General features: G+C 34.8%; 1 protein-coding gene across 7 annotated transcripts in view; it reads right to left on the bottom strand.

The window, feature by feature from the left end:
• The window catches only part of Cep112 (centrosomal protein 112), a 521,506-nt gene that overhangs the window by 401,078 nt on the left and 104,417 nt on the right, over positions 1-16,011 (bottom strand). For all 7 annotated transcript variants that reach the window (XM_010616816.3, XM_010616812.3, XM_010616814.3 and 4 more), the window contains 2 exons: positions 5,602-5,701; positions 2,662-2,780 (listed from right to left, as the gene is read on the bottom strand). In XM_010616816.3, coding sequence (XP_010615118.1) covers positions 2,662-2,780; positions 5,602-5,701 — 219 coding nt within the window. The remainder of the gene's footprint in view (positions 1-2,661; positions 2,781-5,601; positions 5,702-16,011) is intronic.

Genomic DNA, 16,011 nt, shown 5'->3' with positions numbered 1-16,011 from the left:
TCCTGAATTAACAAAAAATATAAAATCCAAAAGTAAACATTTAGTTGCTGAATGTGGTGCTGTATACCTGCAATCCCAGCACTGTTGGAGGCCCAAACAGAAGGATCGCAAATTTCAGCTCACATTGGGAAACTTAGTGACCTACTGAGAATCTACCATAAAATAAAAAAAAAATTTAAGGGATAGGGATGCAGCTCAGTGAGAAGTCTCTGGGTTTGATCCCTAGTACTTGCCAATACTTGTTTTTAAAAATTAACTTGTTCTTTGTTTTCTTGAATTGAAATTTTGATGGATAAGCAAATATTAAAAAGATTCTGTCTTAGATAAGAATGGTAAATAAGTCAGATAGACAATTCAGTATCTTAACTAAACATAAATGTTAGTCTGAAATTAGAAATACATGAATATTTATAATATTATTGATTAGGAATCTTATTTCACTATCTATATTATTTATCTTATTTGCATTAAATTTATTTTGTACAATATTGTTAAAAATGCTTCTTTCCTACAAAAGCCTTCAACAAGAAGCTACTTTTAGCCACTCCATTATGAATATGATACACACATCATATTTATAAATCAGAGAATGAGTAAGAGAACTGCACATTATGCATAGCATGTACACGGGTATTTATTGATAAAGATTATTACATATACTCTAAAGGATGAAGCTTTAAAATACCTGCATCAACTAAGATAAAGAAGGCAAAGGCAAAAGTAGGAAGCTCAGACATGGCTCAGTGCACTGCTTTTGAGAGGGTCTGAAAATCTCTCAGCCTTGTGGGAATTCCTTTATTTATCTTAATGGGAATGGAATTCTAACTTATTTGCTGAATAAAACACCGTTGACTAGGTGGAGAGAACAAGAGTCCAAGATAGTCTATATGATTTATTGGACTCCCTGTCTATGAACAGGGAAGAGAGAAGAGGACATGACACAGGCAGTCTTGGAAGACACTAGAGAAACAGAAGACTGAGAAATTATAGGGTTGAGGCAGAATGTAAGAACAAGTATGATAACAGAACTGGTGAAAGTCTCACAAACTCTCCCTCTAGTTTCTAGCTGAAAAGGAACCGTAGGAATGGCTTAATGATAGCCATACAGAAGATCCATGGGTTTCATAAAATTAACATAGGCAGTTTTGCCGGTATGTAAGTGGCCTCCAAAATTCCTGATGTGTTTTGTTTTTTCTGAAATGTATATTTTAAACCAGTAATACAGCTTATATTGAAAAGTAAGTGCCTTAGCAGGCCCAGAGCAGCAATTTCTCAAACACATGTAAGTATGATCCATACACGTATAATTTTGTTCACATAACATACAAGCTTGTATGATAAACTCTGGATTATGTTATTCTTTCTAAAAGTTCAAGAAAGAAAATGGTCTAAATCCAAATTAAAATGACTATTTCCCTAATGATTTTGCTTAAAATCTATTGACTGTGACAGAAAATCAAGAATATTAAATACAATAATTAAGTCAAAGCATATGTTTAAATGAAAACTATTTTATAGACCAGACTTCTAGAAGAAAGTATACCAAAACATAAATAGTACCTATTTCCAGTTTGTCCAGAATTTTTAAAAATTAAGTTTATTGGTACATTTTAGGTATACAATACAGTTCCATTCATCATTGGGATCTTGTACCTTTGTATGACTTATCTTGGTTCGTATTTTCCCCCATTCCCCAGCCCTCCCTTCATCCCCTCCACTCTTCTCTGTGTACAAAGACATTGTTTCCATGTTTTTCCTTTTCACATATTTTTTCTTTTCCCTTTTTAACTTTCCACGACCCCTCCCACTTCCTCTACTCTTTTAGACCTTTGCTATTACACAGTATCAATTATACCTTTTGATCCTTATTTACACTTTTAGTTTTTCACACCAGAGAAACTATATATTTGCACATGTACATCTTATTAATTTCACTTAAGAGTCTGTCCTCAATGTGTATCCACTTTGCTATAAATATCTCTAGTTTCTCATTGTTTATGGCTCAGTAGTACTCCCTTTTATTTAAAAAAAAAAAACCCACATCTTCGTTATCCAGTCTTCAGTTGATGGGTAATTGGGTTCTTCCCAAATTTTAGCTATTACAAACTGTACCATTATAAACATGGGTGAGCATATATCACTGTGGTATGATTCTTTTAATTCTTTTGGGAAGATATTCAGCAGAGGTACAGTGGGTCAAATGGGACCTCTAATCCTAGTTGTCTGAGGTGTCTCCATATTGATTTGCACAGTGGTTGCACCAGTCTGCACTCCCACCAAAAAAGAAGCAGGGTTCCTATCTCCCCACAACATCACCAGCATTTATTATTGCTTGATTTCTTGATAGCAGCCATTCTTTCTGGGGTGAGATGGAATCTCAGTGTTGTTTTCATCTGCATCTCTCTAATGATCAGTGGTGTTGAACATTTTTTCATATATTTATTTGCTGCTTTTACTTCTTTGTCTGAGAAATGTCTGTTCATTTCAGATGCCCATTTTTGAATTGGGTATTTTATAAATGGGTGGTCCAGAATTTTTAATTATTTTTATTTTCTTTCATCATAATTTTCTGTATATTCCATAAAGTCCATTATTATAGTTAAATATATTAATTTGAAGTCTATACTTTTACATTTTTTATTTCAATACTATATAGCTTACCTTTTTTTCCCAATCATTATTTAGAGATTCTGTACTTTGTTCACATATCTTTTTTAGCTCTGCAATCTGGTTTTCTTTAGTTTCTCTGATAACTTGACAGTCACGTACAAGGGTCTGAACTGTCAAAAACGATGAAAATACAGTTAAACCAATTCTAGAAAACACGTAAGAATGCCATGATATAAAATACAGTATAGTTGTCAATAGATAATTCAATTTTTCACTAAGTCATCTCAATTCGCTCTTCTAAACTATTTTTTATTTTATTCTTTGCCCTTTTTCTCCATTTCTAAGACTGCTGTGGTTGAACTGTCTTTGCTCTCTCCCTACAAAATGTTAACAGTATTCTCGCTTCAAGCATCATTTCCTTCTTACGGATCCTCTACTGCTTTAAAAAGGCCTTTTAACAATGCAAATCCAGTAATGTTATCCCAAGCTGAACGTCATTCTGCCATTCTTCTCTCCTGGGAGATAAAAGCCAAAGTCCTGGAAAAGGGAGGGTTACCCCTTTCCTATCTCCTGCCACTTCCACATTTTAAACCTGCAGTGTAAACACACCAACCTATCTGCAGATTCCAGAGGATGTGCTCTTTTGTATATCACTGCCTAAATATGATTGCCTATTACCTATTCTCTCCATTGTTGAAAAACTCCCAGTCATCCTTGGAGTTTCAATTCGAGGATCACCTTTTTTGTGAACCACTAGCCTGATTCTGCCTTTTGCAGAGGCAGAAAGAAACGCCTCTTTATTTCTATAAAAACCAAACACATTACTCCACTGAGTCATTTACATTATTATAACATTCTACTTGTCTACTGCCTATTTTCATTGAGGAGAAATATTTTAACTTCAAAATGTTATCCACAGGTCACAGCAGTGCATATAGGTGAGTTCTCAAAAAATATCTACTGAATGAATAAATAAAAGTTTCTATCATTTCAATATATGGTTGCTCCTACTTTAAAATTTCTTTCAGGCTGGACGTGGGCGCACACACCTGTAATCCCAGCACTCGGGAGGCTGAGGCAGGAGGATCACTGTGAGCTCGAGACCAGCCTGGGCTACATAGTGAGTTCCAGGACAGTCTCAACTACATAGTGAGACCCTGTCTCAAAAAATTAAAAAAAAAACAACTACTTTCAAGGTTTATGTTACTAAAGTGAAATTTTAAAACATTATATAAAATATATTTCCTTCCCAGAATGTACCAGGCCTTACATTCAATTTCTAGAACTGGAAACATATATAAATTAAAAATTAATTTATAAATTATTATAATTTCTATCTTCTTTCCTAAAATGTTTTAAACTGCACTGATGTAAATAAAAATTTGTTTAATACATTCATGTCATCTGAATAATTAAATTCAGCTGTATTTTATTTCAATATAACATTTTCTTACCTTACCGAATACATTTTTATTCACTTACTTTAAGATAGTAGTATTTTCAGAAATATTCCCTTAGAAAATTTTTTCACTTATTATCTCAACTATGTAACAAATAAAATGGAGAAGAATCCAAGCTGAGGTAGTGTTGGCCCTTAGCATGTACAACATATTCTACCTCACAATTTCAACACTAAATTAAGATCTAGCTATAATTAAGGCCTACAGAAACAGTACTTTTCAAATTTAGTTATTTTAAACTTTAGGAATATTTAGGTTGCCTAATTTGAATCAGATTAAGAAAGAAAACCTGGAAATTATGTTTATAATTACTGATAATATCTGGAGAAAGAACTTTAAATTTTTAATTACTTTCATCCACACTTCAAACTGGAAATTAATCTAACTGAATCTAATTCATTGATCAATGTATATACATAACTACCAACCTAAATTCTCCAGGGCATTAATTACCATTCACTCAAACACATCTAGGTTTGGTGACCTGGAGAAGATTTAATAAGCTGTGCAAACCCCCAAATGAAAACTTTTTCTTCTTTAATCTTACTCACTGCCTACATCTCATAATTCACTCTTCAAAATTTCTTCTTTAGTTCCCTTCTTATTACTTCCACTGCAATCACTTAGATATTTAGGGTCCTTATCACTTTATGTGCAAAATTATGAAGTACAGAAACATAACATCTTTGAGTCGGAAGGAACTTTACATACTTATTCTGACATTATATTATAATGAGTAAATCAAGACCCACAGACTTCCTAACGTCATATATACATGGACTTTTCTTTTGTGCTTGCTCTCGTGCTTTTGCTCTCGCTCTCACTCTTTCCTGTCTGCTTCCCTCTGTTCTTTCTCTCTCTCCCTCCATTCTGTCTCTATGTTCTGCACACCCACCACTGACATGCTTTCCCTAAAACTCACACCTCGAAAAGATTTTTCTGGCTCACCAGTATCTAGATGATGAAACACAAACTTGTGAATCTGAAATTTAAGGTGATGTTTTTATCTTGCCCCAAGCCAGTTATCTTAATCTTTTCCAAATTTAGCCCTTAATGTAACCACTCTAGCTACATAGGTTTACAGCATCCACCCTACAACTTACCAACTGCAGCATTCCCATCCCAGGATAGGAAACTCTTCTCATGAGTTAATTCAATTTTATCAGACTTTAAAACATCTTACAAAAGATATTTTCTCCAAAAAATATAACATTCTCTTCTATGATTACCTATTGGTTTCAATGTTTTGATCCATAATCACAGTCAACTTTATACTTGATGGCATGCTTTATTTTCCTTCTTAATGAATGTGTAAATGGGGAATACTTTTTAAGATTTTTCTATCAATCATAATACTAGCCATTGCCAATACACATGTACACACACACACACACACACAGAGTTTCATTTAGCCACATGAAAATCCCCATAAATTCTTCTACTGATAGAAGCTCAAAGTCAGAAATTAAGTTTTAAATTTTATAAAATAAAATAAAACTGTTATTAAAAGATTTATTTGACAACACATCACCTTTCTTTTCAAGCTTTCTTATAGTCTCCTCAGTTTCATTTTGTTTCTTCTTATACAAAGTTTTCAGTTCTTCTATTTCGTTATTTTTTCTTTCTAAAATCTGCAAATAAATGAAAATTTTAGCATACCATATATTAAGTATAGAACACATTATTTTAAGATGAGCACATTATTTTTGCATATTTATCTATCATAAATGATTTCCCCTAAAATTACAATGCATTGAAAATCCTGAATATACTAAAACACTGGATTATTTAAAAACTTATATTATCTATTTGGGACTGTCACATATTAATTTTTTAAGGAAATAAAACTAAGTGACTACCTAAAATATAATTCAGAAATTAAACTGTCATAAATTGGCAGAGAGAAATTTGACATATTGGAATAATACAATTCACTCTATTGCACTGAAATAAAGCATCATTCTACTGAGCATATTCCTGAATCCCCCTCAAATGCCCTTCTACTATTTTAGTGCACAATGACAAGTGCTCCCAGACTCATGCGAAGATGACATGGGAAGATGATCTGCTAAATGAACCAAAACAGAGCCCAAAATGTGTAAAAAAAAAAAAAAGCAAGAAAATTTTACATCAATTTACATTGTATCAGAAGCTTCAATCATTTAATATATCTGATCATTAATTTTGGCTTCAAAAATATATCAACACTAAAAAAAAAACAGAAACAAGCAAAATGTAACAAAGTTAGCAAGCAGGGGAAAATGTTAACCACAGGGAAAAAGAAAAACAAATTCAGATAGTAGAAATATACACTTTTTTTACAATTGAGGTACATATCCCACATTCCCAAAATATAATTAAAAAATTAAACTCACAATGTCTAATCAACTTTTTCTTAGTGATTGTACTGCCTACAGTTTAAATTATCTGTCTCTAAGAATAATAAATGCAAGGAGCAAGTTTGACTGTAGTGTTCAGAAAGAAGCAGAAAAAAAAAACTAAAAAAGATGTAAATGAAACACTCTGAATTTTATTCTTCAATTCTTGACATGTGAAAAATGCCCTAAGTTTCCATGCCCCTTTGACTCAGCAGGCCAGAGGCGGCTGGCAGCAGCTTGTGACCCTCTGGTAGGCCCCTCTTCAGTACAGAGCAACAGAGGAGCACGGAAGCAGTGTGGGAACCTCTCGTAGGCCCATCCCTTCGTCCAGAGGAGCCCAGCCGCTAAGGTCGCCAACACAGCGGTGTCCCTGCCTGCCCCTCCCCCACCCGTGGCGAATAAGAGAAAGAGGCTCTGAGGTTCCTACATGAAAATTGAAGCCCACTGGAAAAGTGAAGAAAATCTGCAATAAAGGCACATCAAACCACCATAGCTGGTAAGTCAGAGGGACCAGCACCTCATATTGGAACATGGTCTAACTTCAGAGGAAAGACACCTGGAACCTGCAGTAGAACCTTGCAGGGTTCAATGCAGCAGGAGGGCAGAGATCACAGCTTAGGCCTTGCAGCCAAAAATCAGCCTGAACCTCAGGGAACAGCTGCTGGCTTGCTGAGACTAATTAACTTAGATCTACACGCTCCTTCCTATGCTGACTATTGTGTAAACAGAGGCATACCCTGAAGGAGGCCCTCTATTTCTATTTGTATTTTTTATTTTCAAAGTAATATTTTTCTCTTATCTTTAATCATTTAAAAATTATCTCTTTTTTCCAAATTATTTTCCTTTTGATCTTCTTTTTCTTATCTTCCTTTTTTCTCTCTCACTCTCTCTCCCACCTTGATCTTCATTACTCTCCTTTTGTTGTTCCTGTTCCTATCCTAATTCAAATTTATTTTCTTTCTTTTCCTTTTCCTCTCTTTGCCTTCTCTCAATTGTCATTAGTTTTAAAAGAAAGTGATTACAGTCTCTAGCCTCCCTATTGCTGTTAGTTTGTTCTGTTCTTGGGTATATTTTATTCTTCTCTTCTCTTCAACAGCTTCCTAGAGTAACCTTTCTTTGTCCTATCTAACCTTCCCCACCCAACTGCTTCTAAATCCCCATCCTGAAGGATAAAGGTTCTAAGATGCAGAGTTTATTCACTATAAAAGTATTTTGGGCTGGTCCTCAATTTGGATTTAATTCACACAGTTAAAGGTGATAGATTAATAACTACAACAAAATGTTGTTTTCTAAGCTGTGCTTGATGCTATTGTGTTACTGATTGTATCACTTGGGCTAAGATGTTGTGACTGATCTAATTAGTGGGCCTGCCTGGTATAATGAAAATGAGATTTCCTCAGAGTCCTTAGAGACTCAAAACCTAAAGACCAGCTATATCTGAAAGATCGAATTATTAACCCAGGAATTAAACCAAGGACAGTGCCAACAACAAAAATAGAAATGAGAAGACAATTAAACACAGCACAAAAATAGACTTCCACCTCACCAAAGGTAAACTCTGGGGGAAATGAGGTGGAAAAGACTGATAGTTAACCATCTGGATACCCTGAACCAATAGCATAGGAAGTAACAAAACAGATAAATGAGGCTGTAGAAAAATTCAATACAGAAATAATTTCCCAGATAACCACAGAGATGGTGAGAAGAATGAAAGACATGATTAGAGACTCTAGAACAGAAACAGATTAAAAAAAAAATAATAGATGAGCTCAAGGCCATGATGGAAACCACGAATGCCCAGCATAGAAAAGAAATGGAAACCTTGAATGCCCAAAAGAGGAAAGAAATGGAATTCATGAAACAGGTTCAAACAGATATACAGGAAATTAAAAAAAATTGCTATAGAAAGCATTCACACCAGAATGAATGAATGTGAAGACAGAATTTCAGATATAGAAAATGGGATGCTATACCTCAATTTAATAAAGGCTATTTATGAAAAACCATCAGCCAACATCATATTGAATGGCCAAAAACTGAAAACCTTCATGTTAAAATCAGGAACAAGACAAGGATGCCCACTATCACCACTTCTCTTCAATATAGTTCTGGAAACATTAGCCACAGCAATTAGACAAGAGAAAGAAATTAAAGCAATAAAGATAGGAAAGGAAGAAGTTAAACTATCATTATTTGCTGATGATATGATACTCTACATTGAAGATCCAAAAAACTCCACCAAAAAACTTCTAGACTTAATTGACAGATTCAGTAAAGTATCTGGATACAAGGTGAATACCCAAAAGTCAATAGCCTTTCTATACACAAATAACAGACAGACAGAAAGAGAAATAAGGGAAAAAATTCCTTTTACAATAGCATCCAAAAAAATGAAGTATCTAGGAATCAATCTAACAAAAGAAACAAAAGATCTCTACACTGAAAACTACAGCACTCTGAAAAAAGAAATCGAAGAGGATATAAAAAAATGGAAAGATATCCCCTGCTCCTGGGTAGGAAGAATCAACATAGTGAAAATGGCCATACTACCGAAACTGCTATATACATTCAATGCAATGCCAATTGAAATTCCAACACTATATTTCACAGAACTAGAAAAAAGAATCCAAAAATTCATTTGGAACCACAAGAGACCTAGAATAGCAAAAGCCATTATAGGCAACAGTCACATGGCACCAGGTGTAACAATTCCCAATTTGAAACTATACTACAAAGCCACTGTGATAAAATCAGCATGGTACTGGCAAAGAAATAGGCCTGAGGATCAATGGAACAGACTGGAAGACACAAAAACAAATGCAGATGTACTCAGCTACCTCATCTTCGACAAAGGAGCTCACCATCCTCAGTGGAGGAAAGATAGCCTCTTTAATAAATGGTGTTGGAAAAACTGGATATCAACCTGTCACAGATTAAAATTAGACCCTTATCTTTCGCCATGCACTAAATTAAAATCCAAATGGATTAAAGATCTAAATATTAAAACAGAAACATTAAACTTGCTGGAAAGTAAGTTAGGCAGAACTCTGGAAGACATTGGTATAGGAAAAGACTTTATGAACAAATCCTCAGTAGCACGGGAACTAGCAGAAAGAATCAACAACTGGGATCTCATCTTACTAAAAAGCTTCTGTACTTCAAAAGAAACCATTAGCAGAACTAAGAGACAATCTACAATGTGGGAAAAAATTTTTACCAGCTGTACCTCAGACAAAGGACTATTATCAAGGATATATAAAGAACTCAAAACAATCAGTCCCCCCAAATATAAAGACCCGATCCAAAAATGGGCATCCGAAATGAACAGACATTTCTCATACAAAGAAGTGAAAGCAGCAAGAAAATATATGAAAAAATGTTCCACATCACTGGTCATTCGAGAGATGCAGATGAAAACAACACTGAGATTCCACCTCACCCCACAAAGAATGGCTGCTATCAAGAAATCACACAATAACAAATGTTGGCGGGGTTGTGGGGAGAAAGGAACCCTCCTCCATTGTTGGTGGGAGTGCAGACTAGTGCAACCACTATGGAAATCAATATGGAGATACCTCAAAGAGCTTGGACTGGAGGTTCCATTTGACCCAGCCATCCCTCTGTTGGGTATCTTTCCAAGAGAACTAAAAGAATCATATCACAGAGAAGTATGTGCACCCATGTTTATAGCGGCACAGTTTGTAATAGCTAAATCTTGGAAACAACCTATTTGCCCATCCGTTGGAAACTGGATAAAGAAGTTGTGGTTTTTCTATAAAATGGAATATTACTCAGCCATAAAGAGCGAGAGAATAGATTCATTCATAGGAAAATGGATACATATTGAAGATATACTCCTAAGTGAAATAAATAAGTCCCACATGTGTAAATACCAAATAGTTTCCCTGGTGTGAATATTCTGCAACAATGCATAAGATTCTAATAAGATTACTGACATTTAGAAATGGGAGGAAAGGAGCTAAAGGTGTAGGGAAGGTGTGATACGTAGGGGAAGAACAAAAAGGGAAAAGAAAAAAATGTGAGAGAATGAAAAGATGAAAATAAAGTGTTTGTAGATGGGGAGGGGAGGAGGGGGTGAAGGGAGGGCAGAGGTAAGGGGAAAAAATGAGAATCAAGACTTGCCATGTAAAGGTACATGATCCCAACAATGAATGTAACTGTACTGTATCCCTAAAATGTACCAATAAACTCAATAAAATTAAAAAAAAAAAAAAAGAAAATGGAATGGATGGCAGTCAGTGACCACGAAAAGAGAGATCTTTTAAAAACAGTAAGGGATCATGAGAAATTGACCAATCAACTCTTAGATGATGAAAAGAATAATACAGGAGTGATAAGAATCCATGAAATAGTAGGAGAAAGTACAAATGATATAACAAAATTAACAAATTAATGAAAGGAAACTTTACAGAGGGGAAGGATTTGACATACAGATAAGTGAGGCATATATGACTCCAACTAGCCGTGATTAGAAAAAAATCTACACTTAGACAAATAATAATCAAGACCCCAGAAACCCAACAGAAGAACAAAATAATACAAGTACTTAGAAAAAAGAAACAAATCACATGCAAAGGAAAGCCCATAAGAATCACAGCAGACTTTTCAACACAAACCTTAAAGCCAAGGAGAGTGTGGAGTGAGGTAGTTTAAGTCCTAAAAGAAAACAACGTCTAACAGACCGATGTATCCTGCAAAACTCTTTCACAACAGATAGGGAAATAAGAAACTTCAACAACAAAGAATACCTGAGAAATTTCATGAACACCTAAATGGCACTCCAAACACTTTTAAACCATATCCTGGAAAAAAAATGCAGGCCACAATGCTATAAAGGCCAACAGAGCAAATGTACCAGGCAAGGCAATAAATTAGAGGAAGAGAGGGAGAAAAGAACCAACAACAGGAAAATAACATGACAATGAAAAGTCAATAAATAACAGTTATGACCATCAATGTTAATGCCCTCAGTTCACCAATCACAAGAAACAGGCTGGTAGAATGTGATTCAGAAGCTAAATCCAACAATATGCTGATACAAGAAACCCGCTTAATCCACAAAGAAATTCATAGACTAAGAGTAACAAAATAGTTCTGCATGTGACAGGAGCCCAGAAAAAAGTGGGTATAGCTATCTTATTTGCAGACAGAGTAGATTTCAAACCAAAACTAATGAAGAGAGACAAAGAAGGCCACTACATTTTTTAAAAATTTTATTAAGCTTTTTTATTCTTTTTTTGTACCAGGGATCAAACTTGGGTCCTTGTGCTTGAGAGGCAGGCAACAGAAGCACTGAGCTAAATCGCTAGCCCCTCACTACATTCTTGTAAAGGGAACAATACAAGAGGAAGAAATGAAAATTACAAATATATATGTACTGAATACTAATGCCCCCCAACTATTAAAACAAGTATTAATGGAAATTTAAAAGGAAATAAGCACTAATGCAATTGTAGTGGGGGACCTCAATACCCCACTGACACAAACATACAGATCATGCAGACAAAAAATCAACAGCAAAATAACAGAACTGAACCAAGTCTTAGAACAAATGGACTTAATAGATGTCTACAGTGATCCACCCCACAAAATCAGAATATACAATCTTTTTGGCTGCACACGGGTCATTCTCCAAATTAAACCACACACTAGCTCACATAACATGCTTAAGTAAATGCAAAGGAATTGAAGTTATCCCCTGTATATCATAAGACCATGCTGCAATTAAACTGGAGATCAATAGCCTAAGAAACTGCAATAACCTCACAAACACATGGAAATTAAATAACACTCTGCTGAACAACCACTGGGTCACAGAGGAAATCAAAGAAATTAGGCAGTTTCTACAATTAAATGATAACGCCAATACAACATACAGGAATCTATGGGACACAATGAAAGCAGTTCTTTGAGGGAAATTCATAGCAGTACATGCCCATAATAAAAATACAAACAAGCTCAAATAAACAACCTAATGCTTAACCTCAAGCTTCTAGAAAAAAAAAGAGAAAACATACCAAAAGCTCATATAAGGGAGGAAATTACAAGGATCAGAGCAGAAATTAATGCAATGGAGACTAAGATAATGATACAGAAAAATCCATGAATTGAATAGTCAGTTTTATGAAAGAATAAGTAAAATTGATAAACTCTTAGCAAACCTTATCAAAAAAGGAAAGAAAAGGCTCAAATTCATGCAATTAGGAATGAAAAAGGTGAAGTCACAACAGATCCAGCAGAAATACAGAGGATCATCAATACCTACTTCAAAAAATTGTACTCTAATAAAATGGAAAATACAGAAGAAATGGACAGATGCCTAGATACACATGAACTTCCAAAGCTGAACAAGGACGACAAAAAGTCTGAACACCCAAGTTACATTCAGTGAAATTGAAAATGTAATTAAAACATTACCAACAAAGAAAAGCCTAGGTCCTGATGGCTTCACTGCTGAATTCTATAAGACATTTAGAGAAAAGCTATCGCCACCACTCTTTAAACTCTTCAATAAAATTGAAAGGGAAGCAATAATTCCAAATTCATTCTTGTAAGAAAGTATTACTTGGATTTCAAAAGGAAGGAAAGATGCAAGCAAAAAAGAGAACTACCGGCCAATCTCCCCAGTGAAGATAGATGCAAAACTCCTTAATAAGATACTGGCAAAGAGAACACAAAAGATCAGGAAGAAGATCATAAACCACAACCAAGTCATATTTATCCCAAGGATGTAAGGATGGTTCAACATACTTAAGTCAATAAATGTAATGTACTATATTAACAGACTCAAGGATAAAAACCATATGACTATCTCAATAGATGCAGAAAAAGCATTTGAAAGAATTCAAACTGATGCATGATAAAAACCATACAGAAAATTGGAATAGATGGGTTTTATCTCAACCTGATAAAGGCTATCTATGAAAAGCCAACAGCCAACATCATACTAAATGGTCAAAAACTGAAAACCTTCATGCTAAAATCAGGAACAAGACAAGGATGTCCACTATCAATATAGTTCTCAATATAGTTCTAGAAACATTAGCCACAGCAATTAGACAAGAGAAAGAAATCAAAGGAATAAAGACAGGAAAGTAAGAAGTTAAACTGTTATTATTTGCTGACAATATGATACTCTACATAGAAAACCCAAAAAACTCTGCCAAAAGACTTCTAGACTTAATTGACAAATTCAGTAGGGCACCTGGATAGAAAGTTAACACTCAAAAATCAATAGCCTTCTTGTACATAAAGAACAGACTCACTGAGAGAGAAATTAGGGAAAAAATTCCTTTCACAATCACATCCAAAAAATGAAATATCTTGGAATCGATCTAATGAAGGAGACAAAAGTCCTCTATATTGAAAATTACAGCACTCTAAAAAAATAGAAGAGGATATAAGATGGAAAGACATCTCTTGTTCCTGGGTAGGAAGAATCAACATAGTGAAAATGGCCATACTTCCAAAACTGCTATACAGATTCAATGCAATCACGATTGAAATCCCAACAGTATTATTTAACAGACCTTGGAAAACAATCCACAAATTCATCTGGAACCAGAGAGACTTAAAATAGCAAAAACCATTCTAGGTAACAGAGACGTGGGCAAGGGGTATCACAATTCCCAATTTGAAACTATACTACAAAGCCACTGTGATAAAAACAGCATGGTATTGGCAAAGAAACAGACCTGAGGATCAGTGGAATAGATGAAAGATACAGAAACAACCCCAGATGTACTCAGCTACCTCATCTTTGACAAAGAAGCCAACCATCCTCACTGGAGGAAAGATAGCCTCTTTAATAAATGGTGTTGGAAAAACTGGATTTCAACCTGCCAAAGATTAAAAGTAGATCCCTATCTTTCATCATGCACTAAACTAAAATCAAAGTGGATTAAAGATCTAAATATCAAAACAGAAACACTAAACTTACTAAAAAATGAATTAGGTAGAACTCCTGAAGACATTGGTATAGGAGAAGACTTTATGAACAAATCCTCAGTAACATGAGAATGTGCACAAAGAATCAACTGGAATCTCATTGTATTAAAAAGTTTTTGCAGTGCAAGAGAAACCACCACCAGAGGTAAAAGACAACCTACAATGTGGGAAAAAAATTTTATCAGCTACTCCTCAGACAAAGGACTACTATCTAGAATATATAGAAGAACTCAAAAAAATCACACCTCCCCAAATACGAAACCCAACTCAAAAATGGGTATCTGAAATGAACAGACATTTCTCAGACAAAGAAGTAAAAGGAGCAAATAAATATATGAAAAAAATGTTCAACATCAGGGGTCATTTGAAAGATGCAGATGAAAACAACACTGAGATTCCATCTTGCCCCAGAAAGAACGGCTGCTATCAAGAAATCAATCAATAACAAATGCTGGTGGGGCTATGGGGATATAGGAACCCTTCTTCATTGTTGTTGGAGTGCAGACTAATGCAGCCACTGTGGAAATCCATATGGAGATACCTCAAAGAACTAGGATTAGAGGTTCCATTTGACCCAGCTGTACTTCTGCTGGTTATCTTTCTAAGAGAATTAACAGAATCACAACACACTGATATATACATGCATCCATGTTAATAGTGGCACAGTTTTTAATAGCTAAACTTGGAAACAGCCCATCAACTGGAGACTGGATAAAGATGTGGTTTTCTATAAAATGAAGTATACTCAGCTATAAAGAATAGAAAACTAGAGACATTTACAGCTAAATGGATGCACATTGAGGCTATACTCAAGTGAAATAAATAGGACACACAAGTAAATACTGAATAATTTCTCTGGTGTGAAAAACTAAAACTGTAAGTAAGGTTCAAATGGTATAATTCAGAGTGTGAAATAGGAAGAAAATGGCTAAAGAGGAAGTGGGAAGGGAAGGGAAGGAGGAAGGAAATAAAGGAAAAGCAAAAATGTGAAAAAAAGAAAAATGTAAACAAAGTCTTTGTAAATAGGGAAGGGTGAAGGGGGTGAAAGGATGGGTATGGGGAAAGCAAGACATATCATGTAAAGGTACAAGATCCCAATGAAAAATGCAACTATTGTTTGCTTTAAATGCACCAATAAACTTAATGGAGAAAAAATGCCCTAAGCAACAAATTGATGAACATACTTTGAAGATCTAGCACAATGTAAAGGATTTCATTTATATGCTACCTATTACTTCAAATTAGTTATACTGCTTTCTTTTTCACATAAAATTTGTTTGAAAAGAGAAACGCCTAGAAAGAATTATATGAGTGCATGTTTTTTTTCTTTTTATTGAGTTTATTGGTACAATCTAGGTATACAATACAGTTACATTCATCATTGGGATTCTGTACCTTTACATAATAGGTCTTGATTCTCATTTTTTCCCCTTGTCCCTGCCCTCCCTTCACCCCCTCCTTCCCTCCCCATTTACACACACTTTATTTCCATTTTTTCAGTTTCTCATATTTTTTTCCTCTTCCTTATTACCTTTCTCCCACCCTTCCCAGTTTCCCTACACCTTTAGCCCTTTACTTCCTATTTCACATTATTA

The sequence above is a fragment of the Fukomys damarensis genome, unplaced genomic scaffold, assembly GCF_012274545.1.
Source record: "Fukomys damarensis isolate Sample0158 unplaced genomic scaffold, DMR_v1.0_HiC HiC_scaffold_23, whole genome shotgun sequence".
In the NCBI taxonomy this organism is placed as follows: domain Eukaryota; kingdom Metazoa; phylum Chordata; class Mammalia; order Rodentia; family Bathyergidae; genus Fukomys; species Fukomys damarensis.
The sequence above is the reverse complement of the archived record's forward strand: the minus strand, read 5'-3'. Positions and strand labels throughout refer to the sequence as shown.